At 33.3% G+C, this 26,288-nt stretch overlaps 4 protein-coding genes across 6 annotated transcripts; 1 reads left to right on the forward strand and 3 right to left on the reverse strand.

The window, feature by feature from the left end:
* Positions 1–1,042: 1,042 nt before the first annotated feature.
* Positions 1,043–4,198, forward strand: LOC110599944 (ferric reduction oxidase 2-like). Its single transcript, XM_043950533.1, has 8 exons — positions 1,043–1,408; positions 1,499–1,598; positions 1,722–1,910; positions 1,998–2,232; positions 2,318–2,645; positions 2,724–2,967; positions 3,045–3,751; positions 3,933–4,198. Exons 1-8 carry the CDS (start codon positions 1,228–1,230, stop codon positions 4,070–4,072), a joined length of 2,124 nt encoding a protein of 707 aa, XP_043806468.1. The 5' UTR covers positions 1,043–1,227; the 3' UTR covers positions 4,073–4,198.
* Positions 3,839–8,892, reverse strand: LOC110599943 (proline--tRNA ligase, chloroplastic/mitochondrial). Of its 3 annotated transcripts, none has more exons than XR_002485622.2 (13): positions 8,462–8,892; positions 8,245–8,301; positions 7,821–7,931; positions 7,565–7,651; positions 7,344–7,457; positions 7,052–7,258; positions 6,622–6,759; positions 6,263–6,424; positions 5,766–5,965; positions 4,941–5,024; positions 4,641–4,844; positions 4,136–4,189; positions 3,839–4,034 (listed from the first exon to the last, which is right to left on the reverse strand). XR_002485622.2 is itself a non-coding variant. In XM_021736582.2 (11 exons), the coding sequence occupies exons 1-11, from the start codon at positions 8,801–8,803 to the stop codon at positions 4,703–4,705; spliced, it is 1,644 nt and encodes a 547-aa protein (XP_021592274.1). In that variant the 5' UTR covers positions 8,804–8,892; the 3' UTR covers positions 4,321–4,702. The 3 variants fall into 3 exon arrangements, 1 of the variants encoding a protein (XP_021592274.1); XR_002485621.2 differs by having other exon boundaries at positions 3,839–4,039; XM_021736582.2 differs by lacking the exons at positions 3,839–4,034; positions 4,136–4,189 and having other exon boundaries at positions 4,321–4,844.
* A 759-nt stretch (positions 8,893–9,651) lies between these two features.
* Positions 9,652–11,373, reverse strand: LOC110600196 (protein PATRONUS 1). Its single transcript, XM_021736990.2, has 5 exons — positions 11,242–11,373; positions 10,771–10,866; positions 10,238–10,696; positions 10,096–10,139; positions 9,652–10,022 (listed from the first exon to the last, which is right to left on the reverse strand). Exons 2-5 carry the CDS (start codon positions 10,826–10,828, stop codon positions 9,843–9,845), a joined length of 741 nt encoding a protein of 246 aa, XP_021592682.1. The 5' UTR covers positions 10,829–10,866; positions 11,242–11,373; the 3' UTR covers positions 9,652–9,842.
* A 3,530-nt stretch (positions 11,374–14,903) lies between these two features.
* Positions 14,904–17,153, reverse strand: LOC110600007 (scarecrow-like protein 8). The gene has a single exon (XM_021736677.2). It carries the CDS (start codon positions 16,953–16,955, stop codon positions 15,048–15,050), a length of 1,908 nt encoding a protein of 635 aa, XP_021592369.1. The 5' UTR covers positions 16,956–17,153; the 3' UTR covers positions 14,904–15,047.
* Positions 17,154–26,288: the final 9,135 nt, after the last annotated feature.

Consider the following 26,288-nt stretch of genomic DNA (forward strand, 5'->3'; position numbering starts at 1 on the left):
TTAATATTAATTATTGTATACTATTAATATTTAATAATAAATTTTATTTAATAAATTATATTTTTAAAAAAATAAAATTTATTAAATTTCAACTATCTAAATGACAGTGGCGGTAATGGTGACAAGGGAGGAGAAAATTCATTTATTTTATCACACTACTTTTTAATATGTTAATTTAGTAAAATATAATATATTAATAGGCGAATATATATATATATCTATATGTAAGATAAACTATATTTTTAGTATGAATACTATTTTTACACATTTTTAAAAGAAAATGATATAATTTTGTATGCATATTGACAATGTGCATGGGAATTATATCTTTAGTTTTCTAAATTAGTTGATTAATAAGAACATGAGTAGCGGTACGGCAATTTGCATGCGTTTTATATAACTACTTAGGACGGGAGGAAGAAACGTGGATCCAAACCAGACTTAGAACTTGGCGGTAACCCAACGACGTCTTAATTATTCTGCATTGGTTTGAGCGGATGACATTTTTTTCCCCGTTTTCTATGGATTGTAATTTTCGATCTTTTTGTTGGACGGTATGGGATTAACATATTAATTCGCGTATACTTGAATCACATTTGCAGTAATGGAAATCCGTTAAACTCTATTTTTTACAAAAAAAAAAACAAGTAAATATTAGAATATTGTGTATAGTTTTGAGAGTGTGGACTCTACTTTTATATTATTTTGACATATAATTCAGCAATTTACAATGTGAATAGATTTTTTTTTTAAAAGTTTTTCTAAATGAAGGCTTCCGTATTTTCACACAGAAAATTTAATTAATTAATAAAGAAGAATATGAGTAGAGATAAGCCAATTTACATGCACTGCTGAGGATGGAAGGAATAGAACTCCAAATCGGGAATTTGGCGAAGAAAATAAAAAAGAGATGCATGCAATGGATTGCAATCTATAATAGAATACATGAATAATAGAGTTTTGTTGCTTTGCATATGACAATTGCTTTGTAAGGAACGAACATACCATTTAGAAACTTAGTTTCCTGCCTCTGCTTCTCAGATACATGTCAACCTTTTTTATTTTTCCAATTCGTGACCGAGATAGACACTTAGTTTGTCTTTGAAAACCCACTTTCTCATAATTCTTCTTTCTTCTAATTGCTATAAACTGAACAATCCTCAAATAGTCAAGGTTAATTAAAACCTTCTGTAGTGTATACTGATATACGCATACAAAAAGGGAGAAATGGTTTCAGGACTTAGTGATGAAGCAGTGATGGCCGTCCGATTAGCCATAATAGTGTTGTCAGCAGTGGTCTTTGCTGGTTACATGATGATCTGGGTCATGAAGCCCACAAATGTTTATTTTGTAGACTGGCAGCCTCATATTCAAGCAAAGGCTGATTCCAAATTTTTCGGAGAGCAAGGTTGAATTTACTTTCTTTACAATTTTTAAGATCATTTAGATATTTAATTTTGCAAGAAAGCATTCTTATATACATCCATTAATTTAAAAGGTGAATACACGCTGGTCTACATGTTCCCCATTCTCTTTATTGCTACCTTAGCCTGTGTATACCTCCATCTGGGAAAGAAATCCGTTGGCAGTGGCTCCAGGTAATTAATGGTGCTCTGTGCTCATAAAGATACATAAATATGCTCTATATTTAACTAACCTCTGTTTTAGGGAAAAGATAATAGTAAGTACATAGTAACTAATTAATGGGTGCTTGAAAACAGCAAAGTCCCATCTTGGTTTGCCTGGTGCAAACGTCCAATACTCGTGAAGGGTCCTCTGGGGATTGTGTCGTTGATAGAGCTATCATTTCTTGGTATGTTATTTGTCTTAATGGTGTGGTCATTGTATTCTTACTTGCAAGCCATGTTCGCATTTGCTGCTCCTACGGCTGCTTCTTTGGGATTCCAAGTGTAAGGATTCCTTTCAACAACTTTTCCTGTTTCTCCAGAAAAATTTTCGGGTATGTTTTAATTTCATTTATTTGGGCATTTTGGCAGGTGGGAAGTCAAGTTGGAGTTATCAGCTTTATCTCTGGGACTCGCTGGGAATATCTGCCTTGTCTTTCTCTTCTTCCCAGTAACTAGGGGTTCCTCAGTTTTGCAGCTAATTGGCCTCACCTCAGAGGCAAGCGTCAAGTACCATATATGGCTAGGCCATATTACTATGACCATCTTCACTGCCCATGGCTTATGTTACATTATCTTTTGGGCCAAAACCCATCAATTGTCTCAGGTAAAAACTTAAATCCCTTGCGATTATTGTTGCACTTGAGCTTTGAATATTTGAGAATTCAAGTGTCCCTCTTTGTGGATGGCAGATGCTAAAATGGGACAAGTACTTTATTTCGAACGTAGCCGGAGAAATAGCTTTGCTCTCTGGATTGATCATGTGGCTCACAAGCTTAAAACGCATAAGACGAAAGATTTTCGAGCTCTTTCTGTATAGTCATCATCTCTACATTCTTTTTGTCGTCTTCTATGTGTTTCATGTTTGCTTCTCTCGTGCTTGCATAATCCTTCCTGGTTTCTACCTCTTCATGATCGATCGGTATTTGAGGTTCTTACAATCCCAACAAAGAATTCGTTTGGTTTCAGCACGAATTTCGCCGTGTGAAACTGTAGAGCTAAATTTCTCAAAAAGCCCAGGTGAAGTTTTTAACTCTTATGGATAGATTTCTTGTGCAACTCTATTCATATGCGACTGATGTTCGACCATTGTGCCAGGATTGAGGTATGCTCCAAGAAGCACCGCGTTTGTAAATGTGCCTAAAATTTCCAAGGTACAATGGCATCCCTTTACCATCACATCCAGCAGCAATATGGATCCAGAAAAGTTAAGCATAGTCATCAAATGTGAAGGAAATTGGTCTCACAAGTTGTACCAGATGTTGTCATCCCCTGAACCGATAGATCGCCTTGAGGTCTCCCTTGAAGGGCCCTACGGTCATGGTTCAACTCATTTTATGAGGTGATTGTTTTATAAACAAAATTTGAAGACGTTCTATGATACGTTTGTTGTGCCTGAATTAACTTGTGTTTCCACAGACATGACTTGCTAGTGATGGTGAGTGGAGGAAGTGGGATAACCCCTTTCATCTCCATCATTCGTGAGGTCCTATTTCTGGCCAATACAGCGAATGGCAAGATGCCAAGGATTCTCCTCATATGTGCTTTCAAGAAATCTGAGGAACTCACCATGCTAGACCTTCTACTCCCAGTCACAGCCACCGCCTTTGACATATCCCTTTTGCAGTTGAAAATTGAAGCCTACATTACCAGAGAGCAAGTGCTCCAAGCAGATGGCAAAAAGCTCCTCAGAACAATATGGTTCAAGCCTAACGTATCAGATGTGCCAGTTTCTGCAGTCTTGGGTCCTAATAGCTGGCTTTGGCTTGGTGCAATCATTTCAGCTTCTTTCGTAATCTTCCTCATCCTCATCATCATTCTCGCGCGATACTATATATATCCAATTGACCATAATACTGATATGATATACTCAATGCCTGCAAGGGCTGCTTTAAACCTATTCCTCATATGCATTTCCATGGTGATGGCTGCCTCTGCAGCAGTTCTTTGGAACAAGAAACAGAATGCCAGGGAAATGAAGCAAATTCAGAACGCAGATATGCCAACACCAGCAACATCCCCAGGTTCACAGTTTCACCATGCTGACAGAGAATTGGAAAGCCTACCTCAGCAATCGCTTCTCCAAGCCACCAGGGTGCACCCCGGTGAAAGGCCGAACTTTAAGAGTAAGATATTTTCCTTGCACTTCCTCTAAACCTTAACATGCATTACTTATGCTTGGTGGATGGATAGAATAACCAAGTAGAATGAAATACAGAAAAATTAAAATTCAATAGAAATTAAAAAAATAATAATAATAAGAACTACGTCTAAATTCTAACATTCCTAAAATGTTTATTCTTACAGAAATATTGTTGGAGTGCAAAGGAGACAGTGTAGGAGTTCTTGTAAGCGGGCCAAGAAAGATGAGGCAGGAAGTGGCAGCAATCTGCTCATCCAGTTTGGAAGCTAACCTATATTTTGAGTCTATTAGCTTTAGCTGGTGAGGCACGGGGAGAGGACACTACATTTTCAGATTCCAAAAATCCTACGGGCAGTTTCATACTTACAGTGATAAAGAAAGCTTAATGATGAAATTAATCTGTCAAGCAGACGAAAACTTTCTGTAAAACAAATAAATAGCAAATAGCTGATTCAGGAAATTGCAGAAATCTAACCAGGCAAGCATCTAACTTACCTATCAAGTAACCCAAAGAACAAACACCAATAAGAGGGATTTCAAACAAAAAGCATCTGTTTCTAAAATTTTTTTAGCCTTCTGAAGATAAAAAGATTTACAAAGAATAGTATGAACAAGAGATTAACTGCTGCGTCTACTCCAGAGAAATTACACAACACCACAGCATTTTACCATATTCAGCCACTTGTGCTCTCCAATGGAAGGAGCTGCCAAATTACCAATTTAAGAACACAGACAAAATATGATAATACTATACCCACTATTAAAATATTTCCTCCAAATAATTCATATAAATCAATTAAACGCTTTGCTTTGGCCAATTTGATAGAACTTATAAATATGAGGAAGGAGACAGCTCTGACAAAATCTTTTACCATGACCATTAATGCTCCCTCAAACAAGTTCATCTGTTTGCAATGTTGTAGTGCCTTATGCATCAATAAGATTTGGCGAAAATTGCAACTTCTTCTGCTGGCTTGCCAGTCATCAAGCACATTTTAGTCCCTTGAGGCTGTTCAAAGGGAAAACACCTAATGGTTGCTCCCGTTTCTTCTTTCACTTTTAATTCATCAGCATCACTGCAGCCAACAATTACAATACAACATAAGCATGTCTATGATATGTAGTCCATAATTTATCGAGAGAGACAAAAAAGATAGGAGAAAAAAAAACACCTAGCTGACCAAGGACCCCTTGCCCATTTGCCAAGAGATATTGCCGCTTTGAGTTCATCATAAGAGCTCACATCCACAATGTTACTGCAAAAGAATATGAAAATAACATTAGAAAGGATTTGAAGGGTAAGAGAATGGAATGCAATTTAAAAGATGTTGGTTTTAAATTAATAGGAAATCATAAACAAGTCAAAATGCCCACAGTAGGGGATATGATAACCCCATATTAGAAAGCATTATTGCAAAGCTTCAACGAACAGTGCTGAAACAGTGAGATCTATCAAACTTCAATAATATTCACGTGACAACATTGTGGTAGGAAAAAGCATGCCCTTTTAAGAAAAAACTTTGCATCCTTGCTCCACTAAATTAAAGTACAAGTTAGCAATTAAATGTAATCCCTAGGAGCCACGCTGGCATTCATCCTCTTTTATTCAGCAGGCTTCAATCAAACCCAGCTTTGCTTGAGTGTTTAAAATTAAATATTCTCAAATTTAAGATTATCATAACTTTTTCAATCTTACCCAGGCAGCCTTTAAGTGCTGCCACTTCCCTAGGCTATCAAGGCAAACACCACAATGACAAAGAAGTGACAGGAACAAACAGTAGCGCAATTAAAGTGGGGTTTTCAGAATTCACCATTTGCAAACATTTCTTAGGCAAAATCTCGCCATCAAGGGTCAACTAGCACATATCTTAGGCATGATGCTAGAAAGTAACATTAATAGATGAATTGAATAAAAAGCACAACTCACATACCCCACAATTAACAATCCTAGCTCTAAGCTTCTGCTGTGAAATAAATGCTAAAGCAAGAGAAAGCACCTATCCCGAAATGATGTTGCTCTACTTAGAAGGGATGTCTGGATCTCATCCAACTTGTCCTTGACATAAGCTTCTAAAATTGAAGGCTCCATAGATATTCCAAATACTTTTCCTTCCTTTCCAGGAATATCTCTCCTAGATATAACCACACTTCCACTTGAAACATCCCGAGGACCAATTTCAATTCTCAAAGGAACTCCCTGTGAAGTCAACATGGTATTTCATACATTAGAAAGGTACTTTCATATTATAAACTAATATGGGTATTTCAATCAATTTTCTATATATACAAAATAAGCAGCAGCACATCATACAAGGCAGAATACAGAACAGGCCCCAAAATCGATGGTCAACATTTCAATCAAGAGGAAGAGCTGATATGGGCCTTTTGATGGATTGAATGTACAGTGTGCTATATTGATTGAGACTTGTATGGTGATCTTCCAAATTAATCATAATGAATTGAACTTTTCATATCGTTAACTATGCAAACTGACCTTCATCTCCCAGAAATTGAACTTCCATCCTGGGGTTCTCTGATCTGAGTCATCAAGTTTAACTTTGATACCAGCAGATTGCAAAACTTCTTTCACAGATGATGCTGCATTGAGAACTCCAGCTTTCTCATTGTCTTTCTTCCAAATTGGCACAATCACCACCTACAAGGATGCAAGGCATATAAGAAGGAAATTGAACTGGTTTTATAACTAGGCACCCTGGTTTAAGGAAAATGACTGTTTGAAATTTGAACCAAAACAGCACATTGATTAAAAAGGATAACTTTCAAATGCTGCGCCTGAAGAAGAATAACAGAGTATATCAATTTATTAATTCGATAATAGGAGTCCACAAATACCTGTATTGGTGCAACATTGGGAGGAAGCATTAGGCCAGCATCATCTCCATGTGTCATGATAATACCACCAACAAAGCGGGTACTGATGGCCCATGAAGTCTGCCATACATGCTGCCTTTGTCCATTTTCATCAGTGAACTGCACGAAAAAAAAATATGGTTCAGATATTAGTTGAGTTCTCAAAGCAATATGTAAAAAATTCAGTCAAGTAAGGGGGAAGAAAAAAGAAAAAGAACCAATCACTTAATTGAAAGCTTAAATAGGAACCCATTAACAAATACTGCTAAGTCACTGAGGAATGTGTTCAAAGAAAATGTACGTTCTTAGCTTTATCCTTCTAAGTTGTAAGTGCAAGGCAATTGAAACTTGAATTGATGCAAAGCAGATAAGAATCTAAAATACGCATGCAAATGACAAGAGTCTCAATTACCTGTGTTCCAAAAGCCAGAGAAAAATTTTGACCAAGGTTGTGGCTGGTTCCAGCCTGTAAAGCCTTCCGATCACCCATCATAGCCTCTATTGTATATGTCCTAACAGCACCAGCAAAGGTTTCCACCTTTGATTTTCGACCTGCAATAACAGGTATTGCAGCTTGCGCATAAGCAAATTTTGTATAGACGTCAATCATCAGTAATGCCTGCAGTTCAGCATCAGCAATACATTAAATAAGTATATTCATGTTGTATAATTGCAAGCATTCCATGGATGGATGAGATAGAAACCTCTTTTTCTGCCTCCTCCAGAGTGGCATGAGCTGTATGACCCTCTTGCCATAGAAATTCAAGAGTCCTCACAAATGGTTTTGTGCGCATCTCCCATCTTGTGACATTTGCCCACTGAAATAGGAAAATAGTATCCAGACAAAAAAGAAAAGAAGCAAATTAATTGCACGCAATGACCTGCATAATAGGTAACTCTTTACAGCATGTGGCAAAATTTTCACCTGGTTGACCATGAGAGGAAGATCTCGATAACTGTGAATCCACTGAGTAAACATGTGATTTACTATGGTTTCACTAGTTGGTCGAACCTGCCAAAACCTCAGGAATTGCAATAATCAAAGCCAAAGCTTGGGTCATGTTTTTTCATGAACTTGAACCAGCACCTTTATTGACTATTAATTTATAAGTATAGATAAACCTATTGAATTATATAGAAAAAGAAAATGCAAAAGGAAAACTTTGGTTCAAAATGCTTACCACAAGTTTTTCTTCAAGTTCCTTCCCTCCACCAATAGTTACCAGCGCCAATTCTGGACTGAAGCCCTCAACATGACTAGCTTCCTTCTCGATAAATGAATAAGGTATGAACTGCAACCATAATTGACAAACGCTGTAAAGCAAACTAAAAATATCTTATCCAAAAAGATATCACAATGAATGATTTGCTTAATCCAGTGGTAAACCAACATTTTATCTCTTATCCAAATACTAACTAAATACTTGAAGCTTATAATTTCAGTCATTTTAAAATGTAGAATAGGAGACAACTCTTGAATCCAATTAACCTGAAGCTACAAAGAAGTTGATGAAGCTCAGTTCTCAGATACCATTTCCCGTCCAAGACAAAGAAAAGTAGAAAATTTTAGTTCTTTTCTGCAAGAGTCTTAGTTCACAAACACACCTGTGGGAAGTACATATTGCTGTGCCCAGTTTCCTTGAACTTAACATTCAAATAATCCTGAAATTTAAAAATAATAATAACTGTTATCATTACGCTATAACACACACACACACAAGCACAACAAGCTTATTCGAAACGCACTTCAATTGCTTTTGAAATTTCAGCTTTCAACAGCAACAAAAACAAAATAAGGAATTTATTTCAATAAAATTGGTACCTGGATAGCCTCCCATATAGCATACCCATAAGGACGAATGACCATAGTACCACGAACAGGACCATAATCAGCGAGCTCGGCGTTGGCAATAACATCAAGATACCAAGCATTAAAATCTTGAGATCGGGGAGTAATGACTCGATCCTGGTTGACACGATTCTTAAGTTTATCAACTCGGTCCTCTGTCTCAGGAGGGCTCGACGCCGCGCTCTGAGCGGAGAAGGGTACTGTTAAAGGCGGCGGGCGGAAATAGTAGTGACGTCCAGAAAACGCCGGTAACCGACATATGGATGGAGACGAGAAAAAGGAAGTGAGAGTCGGTAGTCTGAGAGAAACTACCATTTCTCCAGGTATTTGCTTTGGGGTTTAGCAGTGGGAGTCCGGAGTTTTTGTTAAGCAGAGCTGCAGAAGAGATGAGATTGGTAGACCGTTCGATTCTTTTTTTTTTTTGCTTTTTTTGTGCGCGCGCGATAATGGACTAGATCTCAAAATCCTGAAGCTCATTGGGCTTGGGTTATATCTTAGACATTAAAGGCCCATTAGTGAGTTTGGGCCAGTTACAATACTCTTCACCATGGCATTTCCTTTTACGTGAGCCTTAGTTTGAATTCAAGTATTTGTTTATTTATAGAAAATAATTTTTATTTAAAAATATTATTTAATAAAATAATTTATTTTTATCATTTAAATTTAATTTAAATAATAAAATATATTAATAAATTTATATATAGAATCCTAATAAAAGTATAAAAAATGAAGAGACATTTTAAATTTTATTTTAATAAAAAAAGATATTATCAACCATAGCATAGTGCAACTAAATTATTTAAAAATGTAATTATCATAATCTCAGGGAAAGATTCTTGTAATTTAGAAAATGTGGATTTAATTACAAAATTTATATATTTTGTGTGATTTTGAAATCATTTCATAATACAACTAAGTTATTTAAAAGTGAAATTATCATATGACCTCACAATTCCAGTGGATAAGTTGCGTAATAACAATCAGTATATTTATGATTCACAATATCTTTAATTAGAATTGTGATATTATATTAAGTACATTTTTTAAAAATTCACGTATATTATAAAAATATTTTCAAAGATCAACATATGTAGTGGAAGTTTTTTCACAAAATTCATGGACGAAAAGATGAGTCTTAAAATTGTTTTCTTATGAAATCAAACTTGTACTAATTGATAGATGATGAAGGTTTTTTTACTGATAATTTTTAAATGACTTAATAACTGCTGCAACATTCTACAATAGCCTGTTATCTACATCTGGCATAATTTTCTCTCCAATCCAAAGGAGAATGCAAAATGCTAGACATCACATGATTTCATCAAAATTACTATCTAACAAACACATGGGGATTCTATGGGGATTCTAACAACTTGAACTTGTAGTCAACATCCATAAAATGCTTTGGTGATTTTGGAGTTCTGCAAGCAGGTGGAGAATCAACTTTGCTAGTCACCTTGTGTTTCCAGGATCCATCTTCAAACAGCTGCTCTGTCATCTCTTTCAGTTTCAAGTGCCTTAGGGGAGTCTCAGCCTGAAACAAAAGCTTATTAATCCCCAAGCAAACTTAATTGAAATAGGAATTGAGAGGAAAATATCAGACGGACCGTCACCCTAGTTGACTTGGGATTTGCCTGCTGTTTTGAAAAGCCTAGGCAAGAAAAGAATATGGGAATTTATTAATTTACTAGTCAAGAACAAAAGATACACAATAATTACAAGTAGCGAAAAGTGCCAACTTTTGGTTACCATTGTCCAGTCCAAGTGTCTGTAAAAATTTATCCAAGTCCATGGCTTTTGCTTGTGCTTTGATACATTCCTGATGATTGTGCAGAAACTTTTCCACTGCAATTGTATTTGCATCAATTAACTCCTCTGCCACAACACTTAAGTTTGCATTGTACTTCTTCTTTGACCCCTCATTCAGGTTCGGCTTCCCAGAATTTGAAATGTCAGAAAGCGCTTTCCTACTACTGGTATGCACTTTCCCCGCGGCTATAGATGTACTCTTCTTCTTGGTTGCAGCAAGTGCAGTTTGAGAGACACCACTCTGTTTCTCAGACAAGGAGAAAATGCTAGAGTGCTGCTTCTTTGATGCCTGATTCAGAGAAGACTTCACTGAATTTGACAAATCACCAAGTGGTGTCCTTCCACCAAGCATTCCTTTCCTTGGTGCTTTGGAGGCATTGGCCTGGCCAACATAAGCATCTGCAGTAAGTTAAGTCAGCCCACAACACAGTCAAATTACCCAAAAAAACAATGTAGTTAGTAAAGCTGAGTACCATTATAGTGGATATTAATATTCTGATCCTGAACCACAGCCCCAGCTCGTGATGCCATTGGTCAGAATTTATGAGAAAATGTATCAAATCAATAATCTGCAAAAATAATTGATATTTGAAATAGATCAAGCTCGGACTCGAACAAACTCAGAGACTATGGAAATAGATACACCTATTATACCACATCATTCCAAGATAAAACTAAAAAGGAACCTAAAAAAAAGAGTAATTTCAAGACTTTTTTTTTTCTTGAGAGAAAAACGTTCGCTGGTCTATGAATCGTTATAAAATAAATCAAAAAAAAAATGGAAGATTAAGAAACATGGTGAATATGTGAAGAGCAAGGGCGGTGAAAAGCCCAGATCTTCGACTTCAAACAATTACAATCTCCTCTTCTTGTGAAATCCAACATGGGAGAAAAGAAAAGAACGAACGAAAAATTAATCAAACGCATATTAGGAGAAAACTCACAATTGGGTTCTGATTTCTTGCTTCTTCTCACAATAATAGGTAGCCAATTTCCCGAGTTCTTCGCTTTCTCTCCGAGTATCTCAGTTCTCGGCAGTTTTTGGAGATGGGTCTTGAAATTGAGCATCCTGCTATTATATAGAAGGGGGCAGCGTTGCAACGGTAACTAGTTTTCTTTTACATTTATGCCCTCTTTTAGGCTGTTAATTACAAATGGTACGAGCCATCTGATTAATTTCTCAAATCTTTTCTTTTTCTTTTCAAATATATATATATATATATTATTCATTGTGTCGAAATGGAAACTTAAATTCGAGTCACATAACTTGAAATAAATAAATAAATATTATTGAGTTAAATTTTACTAATTCTCTCATCAAAATTTTTCTGCTATTCTTTTGATGATTATATTTTGGAAATATTTTAATAACGATTTTCAAATATGAAAATTACTTGAATATAACTTTAATTTAATTAATTTTTAAAATATATATTTTTTAACGCTTTTCAAACGCTAATAGCTCTTGCTTTAAAGTTGTACAAGTAAATCTATCTTTATGATTTGTAGAAAATATATATAAAAAAAAAGTAATTGATTTCTAAAAGGAAGAAACCCCTGTTGAAAAAAAATATTATAAATAAATTAAATACATGTTTATTAAATAGTGACAAAATAAAATTAAATATATAGATTATAACAATACTTTAACTTTAACTATGTATTATAAATATTCTCAAAAATATATATATTATAAATATATAAATACGTACCTTATGTTATGAAATCTTATCATAATAGCCAAACTAATTTAAAATGTCTTTCTTTTTTGTATGTCTTTAGTAATTATTTATACATTTCTTTTGTGTGTCTTTTTTTTCATTATATTATTAATGGTGAGGAAGGTTCTTTCTTGATAAAGTTGTCCCTTTTAATTATTTTTATTGATACTAATAATAATAAGCGATACCATTTTTTTTTATTCATTATGAAAGTAAATATCAACTTAAAACATCACCTACTTTTTATATTTTAAAAATAAAGTAAAATCAATTAAACTTTATATGATTAACTCTGTGGCATGTATATTAATTTTATAAACATATTCGGTCTCTCATGAGTTCTTCGTTTTTTCATTCTCTACACATCAATCATACATTATTTCTGCCACTGTAACTGGCCTAATGCGATAATCCAATCAAATCAAGTCGAGATTTAATAAATTTAGATTTGATTAAAAAATAAATTTATAAATTCGAATTTAAGCTCGAACTCGACTTAAGCTCGACTTGAGTTTTATTTATAAGCTCGAACTTGATTCGAGTTTTATTTATAAACTCAAACTCGATTCATGAAATAAATATTAAATTCTAAATTCGATTCGTAATAAATTTATTTATCACATTAACGAGCGAACTCAAACTCTATTTAAAAGCTCAAATTAAAACTTGAATTTGAGCTCGATTATATTATAAACAAGTTTAATATAATTTAAATTTATTTAAATTATAAATAAATTTAAATTATAAATAAAATTTAAATATTAAGGTGGTTAAAAAATTTTTAAATTAAATTTTTTAATTTAATTAAAATATCTCAAATTTAAAATTAATAAAAAAAATATAGAAAATTTATCTTTTTATAAAAAACTCACAATCTCCCTTATCTCTTAAACTTTCGATATGGAATTGGTGTTGGCGAATTTATGAACTTATTCGCGAGTTTGTTCACGAATTTGTTCGCGAGTCTATTTACGAGTTTGTTCGCAAGTTTGTTTACGAGTTTGAAAATGAGCCGAACTCGCAAGTCTAAACGAGTCGAATACTGCTAAGCTCAAGACTCATTTATTAAACGAGTCTAAAAAGTCAACTCGAACTTGACTCGTTTAAAAAATGAGCCGAGTCCGATTGAATTTTTATAGAGTCGAATTTTAAATATCTCACGAATAGTTTAATTCATTTCTCCCTCTAAACTGAACTCGACTTCCGGTAACTGATGGCTTTTGTTTCGATTCTTTTGGTTTTTTAAAGTTTTTCTTATCCCCTATTTCGCATCTCTCAAAGGAGAATTAGCTTCTACACTCTCTCTAGTGGTTGATACCTTTTATGGCGTCTTCTGTTCTTAGTTGGCTGCTACATGCAGCCCCTAAAGGTTTAGGCTTTTGGACAAGTTCTTTTGTGTACGCGTAGTTATTTGATTTTTTTTTTATATCCTTATTTAGAATAAAAAAAAATTATAAATGAATTTAATTTAGACACCATTTATTTTTAAAAAATATTTTTTAAAAAGAATATTTTTTAACCTTTAGGATACAAAAAATATTTTCTTGATTAAATGAAAAAACAAATCATTTTAAAAAAATAAAGTTATTTTTCAAATATTAAATTCTTGTTAAAATTTATATAGGTATATATATATTTATTAATAAATTTTATTTTTAAATTAAAATTAAATAATGATAAATAAATTATTTCGTTGAAATTTCACAAAAAATATTTTAAAATATAAATTATTTTTTGTAACATAATGAAGTCTTAATTTATTTATTTTTATTTGAAATAAAAAAATTGATTTATTTTTTAATTTTTTAAAAATAAACTTATATAGATTTTTTTAATTTATTAATTTTTGTTTATAAAATAAATCATATCTCTTTAGTATTAATGAGGAACTTTTACTTTTAGAAAAAAATTAAAAAGAAAACATGTAGTAGTAAATAATATAAAATAATTTGAAAATATCAGAACTTCTCGTCATTCTACAACTACATATCATGACTTCATAGAATTTGGAGAAATGAAATTAGAGTTGGTAACGGATAAAATATATGTGAAGCTTACATTATTCAAATTTAAATTTTGTTAATATTTTAATATTCAAATATATCTCTGACATAATTTACATATATTATGAATTATTCGTATGTCATGAGTATAATTATTTTTTCCAAAATTGTTTAATCGTGTATTGTATACTTATTATCTAAATTATAAAATTGAATCCAATATTGGTAAGCACACTGTGCGAAGGCTAGTTTGGAAACCTAACAGATTTTCGTTATCCAAATCCAAATCCTACATATAGCTTAATTTTATTATCATATATACAATCTTCTCCCTTTTTTTTTTTTTTGTTTCCATTTCCAATTTTATTGAGGTTTAATTTTGAAGACGACTTGAGCAGTATTTTTATTAAAATAAAGCAAATCTTCCTTATTTTCGTCTCTTCCAAAGGCGGATAATTTGTGGGGGATATGGAAAACAAAATAAAAGGAGACACCCAATTGACCCTCTAACAAAGCATAGCATTTAATTTTTATTTTTTTTAAATATCTTTTTGGGTGCAATTACTTACAGTAAATAATAATCTTGTAATATGAGGATGTGAAATCCTACCTTATTATCAATATAATTTTTAAAGAAAAATATATAAAATAAAAAGATAATACAAAGAAGTAGATGGAGATGGAGATTGGTGGTCCTAAAAGTGAAATAAACGTAGCCTGCAAATAATTAACAAAAAATCCAACTGAATTAATAAAATAATATTAAATTGGTGCCCTCCATTCCTAATGTACCATACATCCAAGACATTAAGCTTTGAATTTTTTTTTTTTCACAAACAAAGGTTATACTAATAATAAATAATAAAATGTAAATGGCAAGAATTTATCTCAAATAAAATCACTCGCTTTATTATTTCTTTCTTTCTTTTTTCCCCTTTCCTTCATTCCCTTTCTATTTTATGAGAAAAAGTCAAAAATACAAGTATAACCATTACTGACATTAGCGAAAAAAGAAGGGAAGTGAAGTTAACGCCAAGCAGATGCGACGGTGAGTGTTTTTCCCATCCAACCGAAACTAACCCCACCGTTTTCTTCTTTAACGGTAAAACCGGGGTTCACCTGGTTTCCAGAACTCAGTCGAGCTTTCATCGACTCTCCCACGTTGTGACTCAGTGGCTTCAACGCGAACCCTGCCATTCCCATCCGGGCCCGCCATTTTCCAAACACTTCGCATCTTTCCACGCGGTCCCTACCTTCGCAAGCAACCGAGTTGGCCAGTTTTCGACCTAGTCCTTCTTCCACCTTCTGTCTATTTGGGTGCTCCCTCTGCACCGTAGATTCAATCGACTCCAACAATGCCCCATAATGCGAGCACGCCTCGTTCGCTCGCGCCATGAATGGAGCCGTGTTACTATTAATTTCTTGTTCCACTAGCGTCACCACGCGGGGTGCCAACCCCTTCACGCGCCGAAGAAGTTCGTCTCTAGGATTCTCAGTTGAGACGCTCTCGTCGGGCATTCGATGCAGATTGAATGCAAAATTAACTGCCAAAGGCTCTTCAGGATCGCAACCCAATGAGTCGCGGCTTAACTCAGCTAGTTTACAGCTCACAACGTTGAAATGTAAAGATAACCCAAACCGTCCTGCGAGTTGACTCAGCTTACCACCAACCGACTTCAACCTCTCTTTTTCTTCCCCTTCATTATCGGCTACGGCCGTGATCTTCACAGTGAAAGGCTTCCTATTCAGACGCTCAGATAGTGCGTGCAAAAGATTCATGTATTGGCATCCCTGGCCTATATCGAAATCAATAACATGAAACCCTCTGCTTGTGCTGGGCTGGTCTATTGTAGCCTCCAGAATGGCGAGATTAGCAGCCATAAATCCCAGCTTGAAACAAGGAGAGATATCATACAGTAACCGGGTCGACAAAACGTGTTCCTTGCTATACAGCTCCGCCACTGGCGGCGGGTTCTCCGCTGGGTTAACCCGTGATTTGAGTGCCATCAACATATATTCCATCAATCTCTGTTCAGAATTCCCTTTCGGATTCGAGAACTGAGATACCCGCTCCAGGATCTCACTAGCAATACCAGTTTTTCCTTCGTTAATGGCGGAAGCAGCGTCAAGTAGTGTTTGTTTTGAGCAATTGTGGACTGGAGTGGTCACCGATGTTGAGGAAGAAGAACAAGACGGAGATGATGAAGTAGGAGATGGAGAAATCGGGTTAGGAGTTGAAGAAGTGATGAGATTCTGTATAGTTTCTGACCAGTCGCTATTAGCGTTAGTAATCACTGAAACCGCATCACCTTCATCGTCTTCATTGTCATCCAGAAGCTGCTTTTCCAGCTCCTGCAACCGATTCATCATCCTTTTCTTGGATTCTTGTCCTCCCATAATTGCTTCCCCTCTGTTTTGATTTTGGAGCGTATTCATGTCAGATACAGCGGAAGAGGCGCGGTTCATCGAGAGCATGGTGGGCCCGTGCGCAAGGTTGATGGTCTGAGCCCCGAGCTCTTGAATAAGAGGCACACCATAACGGTGAGACAAGGACGATAATTCTGGAGACATGTTAGCCGTGAAATCGATGGGAGAAAGCGTGGAGTTTGAGGACGTATGTAGAGACATCCTGGGCTTCACGGACCGCATAAGGAGACCATTTAGTGCTGGGTTTAGATTTGGATGCTGTAGTTGTTGTTGTTGTTGATGTGCTTGGAAATCGGCGAGCGTTCGCTTTCCGGTTACGCCCTGGGTTGTTACGGTCGCGGTGGGTGTTCGGTGCTTAACAATCTGAGAGGTGGGGTCTAGAAACATTTGAGAGAGCTGGGTTCTATGTGAAGGTTGGGACAGGTCGTTAGAATTCATGGTGACTATAGATCTACTTGCGATGCCGGTGTAGAAATCTGCACCACCGCCGAAGAACCCATATGCCATTCTCTCTCTCTTTATGAATGGAGTTACAAGAGTTGGTGCTTAGAGAAACGCATAAGACATAAAAGGGTTCAGGAAGAAATGAAGAAAAAAAGAGAGTTTGGTTTGGGGTTAAATGATTCTAATGAATATAAGGGAGGATGCCTACAAATTCTAACTAGCTCTCTGTTGCCTTTATTTTTTTATTATCTATTTATTTCAATCTGCAGGAGTATGTTTGGCGTGAAATATTTGCCGCTTGATTGTCTTTCTGATCGAGCGGTTTCTCATTTTCAAAGATGTGAACGGTGACCTGGCCACAACATGCCCTTTTGCTTGTACACTGTGCTACAACTCATCAACTTCCAGTGTGAAACTTCAATCGCGCTTAACAATAACGCGTAGCCAATGAGAGAGTAAGGAAGGCAGGAGTGGGCCCATTATATTATGATAGTGAATACACGCTCCTCTTTGCGATGCGAGGATGAAATTGAATTTGTGCGAATGAGATGATCTTTTATGCGGGCAGTGATCACCTGACATGACAGTTACGAACTATACGAAAAAGCTAACGACAATAACCCGAATATTGCAATCCAGAAGGGAGAAGAAAACGACATATCCGACACATGGAAGTAGAATGAAGAGCTTTGAGAGAACATTTGGTAACTGCACCGTGAGTTTGAAAATTGCTCGAGCTGGTTCGCTCATTCGAATTTCCGGTAGCTGTTTTGTCCTAATGGACAATTCCTGGTTGATGCATGGGGAGTTTACTTACACGAGTCGGTCACTGACTTTTTGGTCTAATGCAGGAATTTCAAAACCAGAAAAGTTTCCTACGTTGGCCAGGCCCCAACCATTAAAAATATTAACCTCCGACACACCAGAAGAGAAAAAATATATATATTTTTATATATGAAAGAAGAGGACTTGGCTCTCTGCGTAGAATTTGTTTTTCCCACTCGTGTTTGATTCTTTCTACTTCAAATTAAAGAAAAGTGAAAACTCCATTTTCGTCCTAAAATTTATAATAGTCAAATTATTCTGAAAATAAAAAGTACACGTACTAAATAAATTATAATAAATTTTAAGAAGGTTATGAATTTTATTTTTTTAAAAAAATAAATGTTAATATCAATAAATAATGCATCGCTATCCCTATTTTAAGTATCAAAACAAAAACGTTTAGTCTTCATCAAGTAATTTTAATTAACGGTTTGATTACTTAATTTAGACCTAAATATTTATCGACGAGTTTTCAATTAATTTAGAAATAAATTTATGTATTTAACCTCATCCTATATATGATTCAATTACATGCTCTCTTAATTTATCAATTAAATAATTCTTTATTTTTAATGAAATTAAATATATAAATATTAATATTTATTTATATTATTGAACTGAAATTAAATTATGTTTATATTAAATGACTCATTAAGAAATAATGTAATTTCAAATGAGTATTTATTCTTTTTTTTATATTAAAATTTTAAATTCGCTGAAAGATAATATTATACTGTTGAAATATTATTAAATGAAAGCCTTATATTCCATTTTAATAAATGTTTCGATATAAAAATACAAATTAGTCACTCTCATAAAAATTTATTTAAGCTCCATTGTAATCAATATTTATATATAAATTCATATATTAATTATATATATTTTAATTAAATTTTATAAACTCAATAAAATCATTATCAATTTCTTTAAAATCTTTTGTTTTTTTAATAAGCGCAGTATCAGTGTTCCATTTGTTAAGTTATTTTATTTTGAAAATATGTAGACTATATTGTAAATTTACAAAAAAATTAGGTATTATGTTCTAATTTATCATATAAATTTAAATTCAATAGAGCCACATACAATTATAAAATAAATTGAAAATATTTAAATTTATTGTATAAAAAATAAAGATAAGATTATAATAAATAAAGTCACAATGTATTAAAAAAAGCGTTTAAATCCATATTTTCTATCAAATTAAATGGGGTATATAATGAGAGAATTTTTTCTATTAAAAATAAAAATATATAGAATTAAACCGTTATTATTTTTCTTTGAAAATCTTCCAGCGAGCTCTAAAAAGTGGTTTTGTCTTCTCGTTCTAACAAGGAGATACATAGGAAGGAGTTGAAAGAGTACCAGAATATATATTTTCTATCAAATTAAATGGGGTATATAAAATAAATTGAAAATATTTAAATTTATTGTATAAAAAATAAAGATAAGATTATAATAAATAAAGTCACAGTGTATTAAAAAAAGCGTTTAAATCCATATTTTCTATCAAATTAAATGGGGTATATAATGAGAGAATTTTTTCTATTAAAAATAAAAATATATAGAATTAAACCGTTATTATTTTTCTTTGAAAATCTTTCAGCGAGCTCTAAAAAGTGGTTTTGTCTTCTCGCTCTAACAAGGAGATACATAGGAAGGAGTTGAAAGAGTACCAGAATATAATTAAAGCACGACATAACTCTCGTTTTGGGCGGGATCATAATGCTATTAATGAAGCATATTGAAAGTTCTTTCAACTGCTACATGATCATGAGGTTTAGTGGAAGTAGAGGGCAAAATTTTTTTAGCTTCGGGAAGGGGATGCTAATATACGTTTTTTCCATGCTATGGTTACAGACAGGAAGCGAAAAAATAATGTGCTTAGGCTTCAAAATTCGGAGGGAGTCTGGTGTTTGAGAGGGTCGGGCTTAGAAGATTTAATGGTTGGCTACTTTCAATACATTTTTACATCACGCATGGGCAATATGGAGCCTATTCTTGAACACGTTATTGCATGTGTTACGGAGGAGATGAATCAGAAGCTGGTGGAGTCTTATTCAATGGAGGAAGTGAAGGCTGCATTGTTTAGCATGAAACCTGAAAAAGCTCTAGGCATTAATGGTTTTAATCCTAGATTTTTCCAAAGTCATTGGGAGATTGTGGGTCCCGAGGTGTCCAGAGTATGCATTCAGTATCTACAGGAGGGGTCTTTTCCTACCTCTTAGAATGAAACAGTTTTGGTTCTCATACCAAAGAAGCAAACACCTCACGCAATGAGTGACTTAAGGCCTATTGCATTATGTAACGTTATTTACAAGATTAAGAGCAAAATGATAGCAAATAGGTTGAAGGTTATGCTGGATACTATTGTCTCTCCAACACAAAATGCTTTCATTCCTGGCAAAAGTATTCAAGATAACAACATTATAGCCTTTGAAATGATGCATTATTTCAACAATAAAAGGAGAGGTAAGGATTGTTTTGCTGCATTGAAAATGGATATTAGTTAGGCTTATGACAGGATGGAATAGCGGTTTGTTCAAGCAATGCTTCAAAGTTTGGGTTTCAACCAGAACTGGATTAATCTAGTTATGCACTGTATTTCTACTGTGAAATATTCGGTCCTATCTGGGAGTTTGTTGTTGGGTCCTATAGTTCCATCCAGAGGGTTAAGGCAAGGAGATCCGATCTCACCTTACCTTTTTATTCTTTGTGCTGGAGGTTTGTCTCGTATGATTTCAGCTAAGGTAAATCAAGGTTTGATTACATAATGATCTATTACGAGAAGAGCTCCTATTATTTCACATATATTTTTTGCAAATGACAGTTTAGTTACTTTCCAAGTAAGTGGCAGAGAGGCACGTATGGTGAAGGAGATTATGGATGGGTATACTGAGGCGTCAGGACAATTAATCAATTATTCTAAGTCTTTTTTGTGCTTCTCACGTAATACACCTCTTGATGTGCTACAGGATGTATGTTCTATATTGGGGATGATGGAGCAAAAAGACTTAGGAGCATATTTGGATTTGCCGATGTGAATATGGATTAATAAGCGTGAGGTGTTTCAGTTTATGAAGGATATAATGTAGCAGAAACTCAACTCTTGGAAGTGGAGATGTTTATCTAGGGCGGGGAAAGAAGTGATGTTAAAAACTGTTCTCCAAGCACTTCCAACGTATGCTATGGATTTATTTTTAGTGCCCAAAACAATTTGTTATGAATTGCAACGACTTATGGCTCGATTTTGGTGAGGGAGAGGGAGCTCTCACGAACGAGGTATGCATTGAGTAAGCTGGAAACGGATGGCAAAATCGAAGTTTGATGGTGGGTTGGGATTTAAGAAATTGCATGAGTTCAATTTATCTATGTTAAGGAAGCATGCATGAGCAATTTTCACTAGAGATAATTCATTGGTGGTAAGAACTCTCAAGACCAAGTATTTTCCGTTTGGCTCTTTTTTAGATTCGAAGATTTGGAGCAATCCAAGCTACTTGTGGAGAAGTTTGTGGGAGAGTAAGAAGTTGATTGCGTCAGGTTCTCTCAAAAGAGTTGGACATGGTAGAAGTATTTCGATTTGGGAGGATCCATTAGTGCCATTAAATTTGAAATGTAAGGTTTCTACTCCTCAACAGATAGATTGTGATGTATTTTTGGTTTCTGATTTCATTCAACGGGGATGCTGAAAAAGGGATTTGATTCTGTCTATATTTAATTAGGTTGATGCTCATAATATATTGTCTATATCTTTGAGTATTACTGAACAAGCAGATAATTGGGTATGAAAATTTGAGAAACGTGGATTTTATTCGATTCGAAGTGCTTATAGATTCTTGACACAGACTACTCACTTGAGTTGCTTAGTTACAGTTAGATCAATATGGAAGAAACTCTGGCATATTCGGGCTCCACCGAAAGTTTTGAATCTGGTATGGCGGGCGTGCCTTAATGCTATTCCATGCTTAGTTAATTTAATTCGTAGGAATGTCCAAGTCAGTGAGTCTTGTTCTGTTTGCTCTAGTTAAAGTGAAATGCTAATACATGCTCTGGTTAATTGCCCTTTTGCTTGTGATTGTTGAATGATGACTGAATCTGGTTGGCTCTTCCCCCCACATGCAGTTGTTTAGCGATTGGTTTGTTCAGGTATACAATTCAGTTTTTGCGTCTACTTTACACATGGTGATTATGGTAGTTTGGGTTTTACGGGAGAATAGAAACGTTGTGGTATGGAAGCATAAAAGGTGTCCATCTCATGTTGTGATTAGACGTGCAAAGTCTCTTCTTCAATATTGGGAGGCGGCTAGAAGTCGCAGAGAGTTAGTTGTTAATGCTCCGGGTTGCGTCCAATGGAAAAAGCCACCTATTGAAAGTTTTAAGCTAAATGTTGATGCTGCATTATTTTTACATCAGGCTATGGGAGTGGATTGTGTCTTAAGGGGAGGGAATGGTGAGTTTATTGCAACACGTCAACAACGAATTCATAATAATTTTGACACTTCTACGACTGAGACCATGGCTTTTAGGGAATCTTTAAACTAGCTCAAGGATGGTGGTTGATCATTAGTTATTGTAGAGTCAGACGCTCAACTTTTAATTCGAGCTATATCTGATCCAAATTATTAGAATTTGTCATTATTTTATAGTCTTATTTTTTATTGTAAGTCTCTTATCTCGAAGATAAATTCTATTTCTATTAACTTTGTTCGTAAGTCTGCTAATGATGTAACTCATGCGCTTGATCGAGCTAGACATAGTATTCCGAGCCTGATTGAGGTTTTTTCCTCACATCTTAACTGTATTTCTGAGTTGATCGTTCTTAAAACTTGTGAAATTTATGTTTTTATTAAAAAAAATCGTTATTAAAATCGTAACAATTTGAAATAATTTATTAAAATAATTTGATATATTTATTATAAGGTATTGAATGTTTAATATGAAAAATATGATACTTAAGTGGTCAAAGAAGATTGTTTCAAGAAAAAAAAGTGGTCAAAGAAGCTTAAAAAGGGATGAAATCCAAAATTACGCAAAAAAATATTGTACATGTTTTGTAATTCTAATATGAAAAATATGATAACTAAGCGGCGAAAGAAGCTAATAATAAAAAAAAAGTGACAATTTAATTCCATAATAGAATAGTATAAAATATTTATAACTTTAGATGTGGACGTTAAATTAGTTGCAAATAAAATTAAATGGAGGAAATTTATCTAAAATTAATACATAATATGAGTTCTAATGTTTTATTTTTACATATTCTTGGTTTATTTGTTTCCTATCTAAAATATTTTTTAATAAAATATATGGATTGTAATTTAAAAAATAAAAGTTATTAATAAATTTATATATACACTAATATTAATAAAATTTAAAAAACATTATTTTCTTCAAAAAGATTTATTTTCATTTTAATTTGAAAAATAATATTTGTTAACCAAATTTATGAATACCCCTGAAAAGTATTTTCATGTAAAATATTTTTTGTAAAATAAATAAAAAACGATTATATTAAATTAAAATTTTATTATAATTTTTATTAAAAATTTTGACGAATATATTAAATTAAAATTTTATTTGGTTGTAATATTTTACAATTAATATATTTAAGAAAGTATTTTTTGAAAAACACTAAATTTAGTAATAGTGGAATCAAAATGACTAATATATCGTCATCAACAGATAGTGACCAAATACAATCAAATGTCTTTTGTGTAAACATCTAATGTCTCTATACAATTATGATGAAGTGAATGTATTAAATCTATTGTGCCACTTGACTGCTGAATCTTTTAACCATTGAAAAAAAAAAACAGTCTTGGGCACTTGGGCATGCAACTTGTGGGTTTCGTATTAAAATGTGAAGTCGTTTCACCCAAATGCTAAATTCACACTGAGATCATCTCAATCGCAAGTGCCAACTGCCAAATACCAACAAACAACAAGAAGCAACCGCGGTCGCTCTCTTTGGTCTTTGGTTTCACGTGAACTCACCATTTTCTCACATTTAATGCACCCTTCCCCTTCCCCCTTTATAAAACGTTACAAATAAATTCAATGCTCCTCATCAGCCATCCTCCATAATTTCCACATGCCATATGAAAATGGATCGGATACTTTTTATAAATATAAATATATAAAATTTTATGAGAATTTATTATTATTTCACACTATAAAAATTTATTTTTTGAAATAAACTAATATTATCAATTTAAATGAGTGATTTTTTTATTTTTTTATCAATAGTTTAACTATTTAATTATGTGTTTATTTCAAACTATACTATAATGATGTTAGTAAATCACATTGAATAGTACCCAGAAATGAGAATTACAATTTAGTGTCTCACCTTTTTTTTTTCTACCAACACGTGCACAGTGACCATATGCAGTGATGGGCTTTCCTGCATTTTCTGATTTTAATTGTAAAGAAATTAAATTATTTTCTAATTTGATAACAAAAAGATAAATGGAATGAAATTTTAACTGTTATATATTTTAAGTTATTTCAAAGTGAAAAAGATAAATGAAATGAGATTAAAACCGAGTTAATAAAATAAGTTTTTTTTTATACAAAATTTTGAGAGGGCAAAATTGTACATTTATATAACTGTATCGTCCGATCCTGAAACTGCATGTTGCGTGAGGAGTCAAAGACATGCATATTGCGTTTTCGTTTTTTCTTTTTAATTCCAGTTCATATGCTGAGTGCCGCATAGAGAGAGGCTTCGAATCCAACAGTTGGTGAATAGGAGCCGTTAGATTTAGATTTGCTGGACACGTTACGCTCGATCATAGGTGTATTTTGACATGAAGTTGTCAGTGTGCAGTGCACGTGATTTTTACGTTGCTGCCCAAAAGCTGAGCCATCCCGTGCTGAGGGAGCTTTTGGTTCTCACTTCAAAATGCTTTGGAGGTATTTGGGCCCCCTTTTGAAGTGATCGGCCTTATATGTGAGGCCTACAAAGCCACGGATGTTGTCAGAGCTATTAGAGTGGTTAGGTCATTTAAAAATTATGTGGCCCACGTATGTTGTTATTTTAGTATTTTTATAATTAAACTATACAAAAATAATTTATAATATTTAAAAAAATATATATTTTTTCTTAATAACAGCTACAACAATAATATCAAACAAGTTTTTAATGATTAAAGAAAATGCTTCGTTCTTTAAATTTGTATGTTTATTCATTCAGCGATCATCCTCCACTTAAGTATATTTTAAACATATTAATCAGATTGTAATATATTTTTATTAATGATGTATACTATATTTTTATGTGGATAATGAAACGTGTTTTGAAATATAAAAATTAAAAAAACAAAACATTTAATTGAACTTTATTTATCTCTTCTTATGTAATTTTACTTTTTTACAAGATAATTTACTTATTTGTTATTTTACTAATATATCATTATTTAATATACATTTAAATATAAAATTCACTAAATTCTATTTGAAAAATATAAATATAAGCTTTATTAAAAGCAATTATTTCCAACAAAGAGCAATAATATACTTATTTAAATAAAATGGTGCAATATTACATGTATATATATATTATTTATGAAAATTGAAATAAAATTAATTAGATTAGTATTAACTTCCAATTAAAAACATTTGGATACCTAACCGGGGGATGAACGCATTTACTCGAATCACGAAGCTACCAGATTTACACTGAATTCTCATTCTCACCCACCAGTCTTGCACCAAAGAAGCTGTTCTCGTTCTACGAAAATGCCGACTAGCATTAAATAGTTGCTTGTCTACTTGCTGGACATGGTTGGTGGAATAAGGGGCCGGATTTCGTCCTCGTCGACTTCTACTCCTTTGAGCCGTAGGTCATAGATCTGAAAACAACGCTTACTTTTACAGTCGTTATTGGAATTGGGAACGACAAAATTCCATATGCAGATAAGATGATTTTTTTTTTCCTCATTAACTTATAATTATAAATTTAATTTATTCATAAATTTGAATCGTCATATTTCATTTGTTAATTATAAGATTATTACTTGGATATTAAAAAATTATTAAAGATAAGCTATTGTCCATAAGTTATTAATCTGATTATTTAGTTAAAGAAAAATGACCTCAACCTTTCATGACTTATTCTCCAATATTACTATATTTAGCAATGAATTTTGTAAGGTTATTGATTTTTTATTTGTAATTATGTGATCATATTAATAAATAATTTAGCCATAAAAAAATAATAATAATTTAACTGATGAGCTTTACCCTCTTGATAAAAGGTTGAGCGTTGATATTATCAAGTTATAAATTTATTTCAAAACTATTCATTTATTCAATTATAATGACTTAAATTTAAATTTATTAAATGAAAGATATATTTTTAATTACTGAATTAAATTAAATTATACCATTTATGAATTATATTTTATATATGTAGTTAGTTATTTCGTAATCTAAATCATCATGTTTATATTTAAAAATTTAATAATATTTCATGTTTCAAATAAAATATTACAAGTCTGCATTTTCCATGAGGTGATTGTCATTTTCTTAATCAAAATAAAATATGTTTAGTTAAAAAGTAAAAACTCTTAA

Source organism: Manihot esculenta, chromosome 14 (assembly GCF_001659605.2).
Source record: "Manihot esculenta cultivar AM560-2 chromosome 14, M.esculenta_v8, whole genome shotgun sequence".
Taxonomy (NCBI): domain Eukaryota; kingdom Viridiplantae; phylum Streptophyta; class Magnoliopsida; order Malpighiales; family Euphorbiaceae; genus Manihot; species Manihot esculenta.

Coding starts and splice junctions, on each gene's coding strand:
- LOC110600007 (XM_021736677.2), bottom strand. CDS start 16,955: ATGGCATATGGGTTCTTCGGCGGTGGTGCAGATTTCTACACCGGCATC.
- LOC110599943 (XM_021736582.2), bottom strand. CDS start 8,803: ATGGTAGTTTCTCTCAGACTACCGACTCTCACTTCCTTTTTCTCGTCT. Junction 6,425..6,621: donor CCAATGTTGCACCAATACAG/GTATTTGTGGAC, acceptor GCATCCTTGTAG/GTGGTGATTGTGCCAATTTG. Junction 4,845..4,940: donor AGGGGTCCTTGGTCAGCTAG/GTGTTTTTTTTT, acceptor TGTTGGCTGCAG/TGATGCTGATGAATTAAAAG.
- LOC110599944 (XM_043950533.1), top strand. CDS start 1,228: ATGGTTTCAGGACTTAGTGATGAAGCAGTGATGGCCGTCCGATTAGCC. Junction 1,409..1,498: donor CAAATTTTTCGGAGAGCAAG/GTTGAATTTACT, acceptor TTAATTTAAAAG/GTGAATACACGCTGGTCTAC. Junction 1,599..1,721: donor TCCGTTGGCAGTGGCTCCAG/GTAATTAATGGT, acceptor GCTTGAAAACAG/CAAAGTCCCATCTTGGTTTG.
- LOC110600196 (XM_021736990.2), bottom strand. CDS start 10,828: ATGGCATCACGAGCTGGGGCTGTGGTTCAGGATCAGAATATTAATATC. Junction 10,697..10,770: donor TATTAATATCCACTATAATG/GTACTCAGCTTT, acceptor AACTTACTGCAG/ATGCTTATGTTGGCCAGGCC. Junction 10,023..10,095: donor CCAAGTCAACTAGGGTGACG/GTCCGTCTGATA, acceptor CTTTTGTTTCAG/GCTGAGACTCCCCTAAGGCA.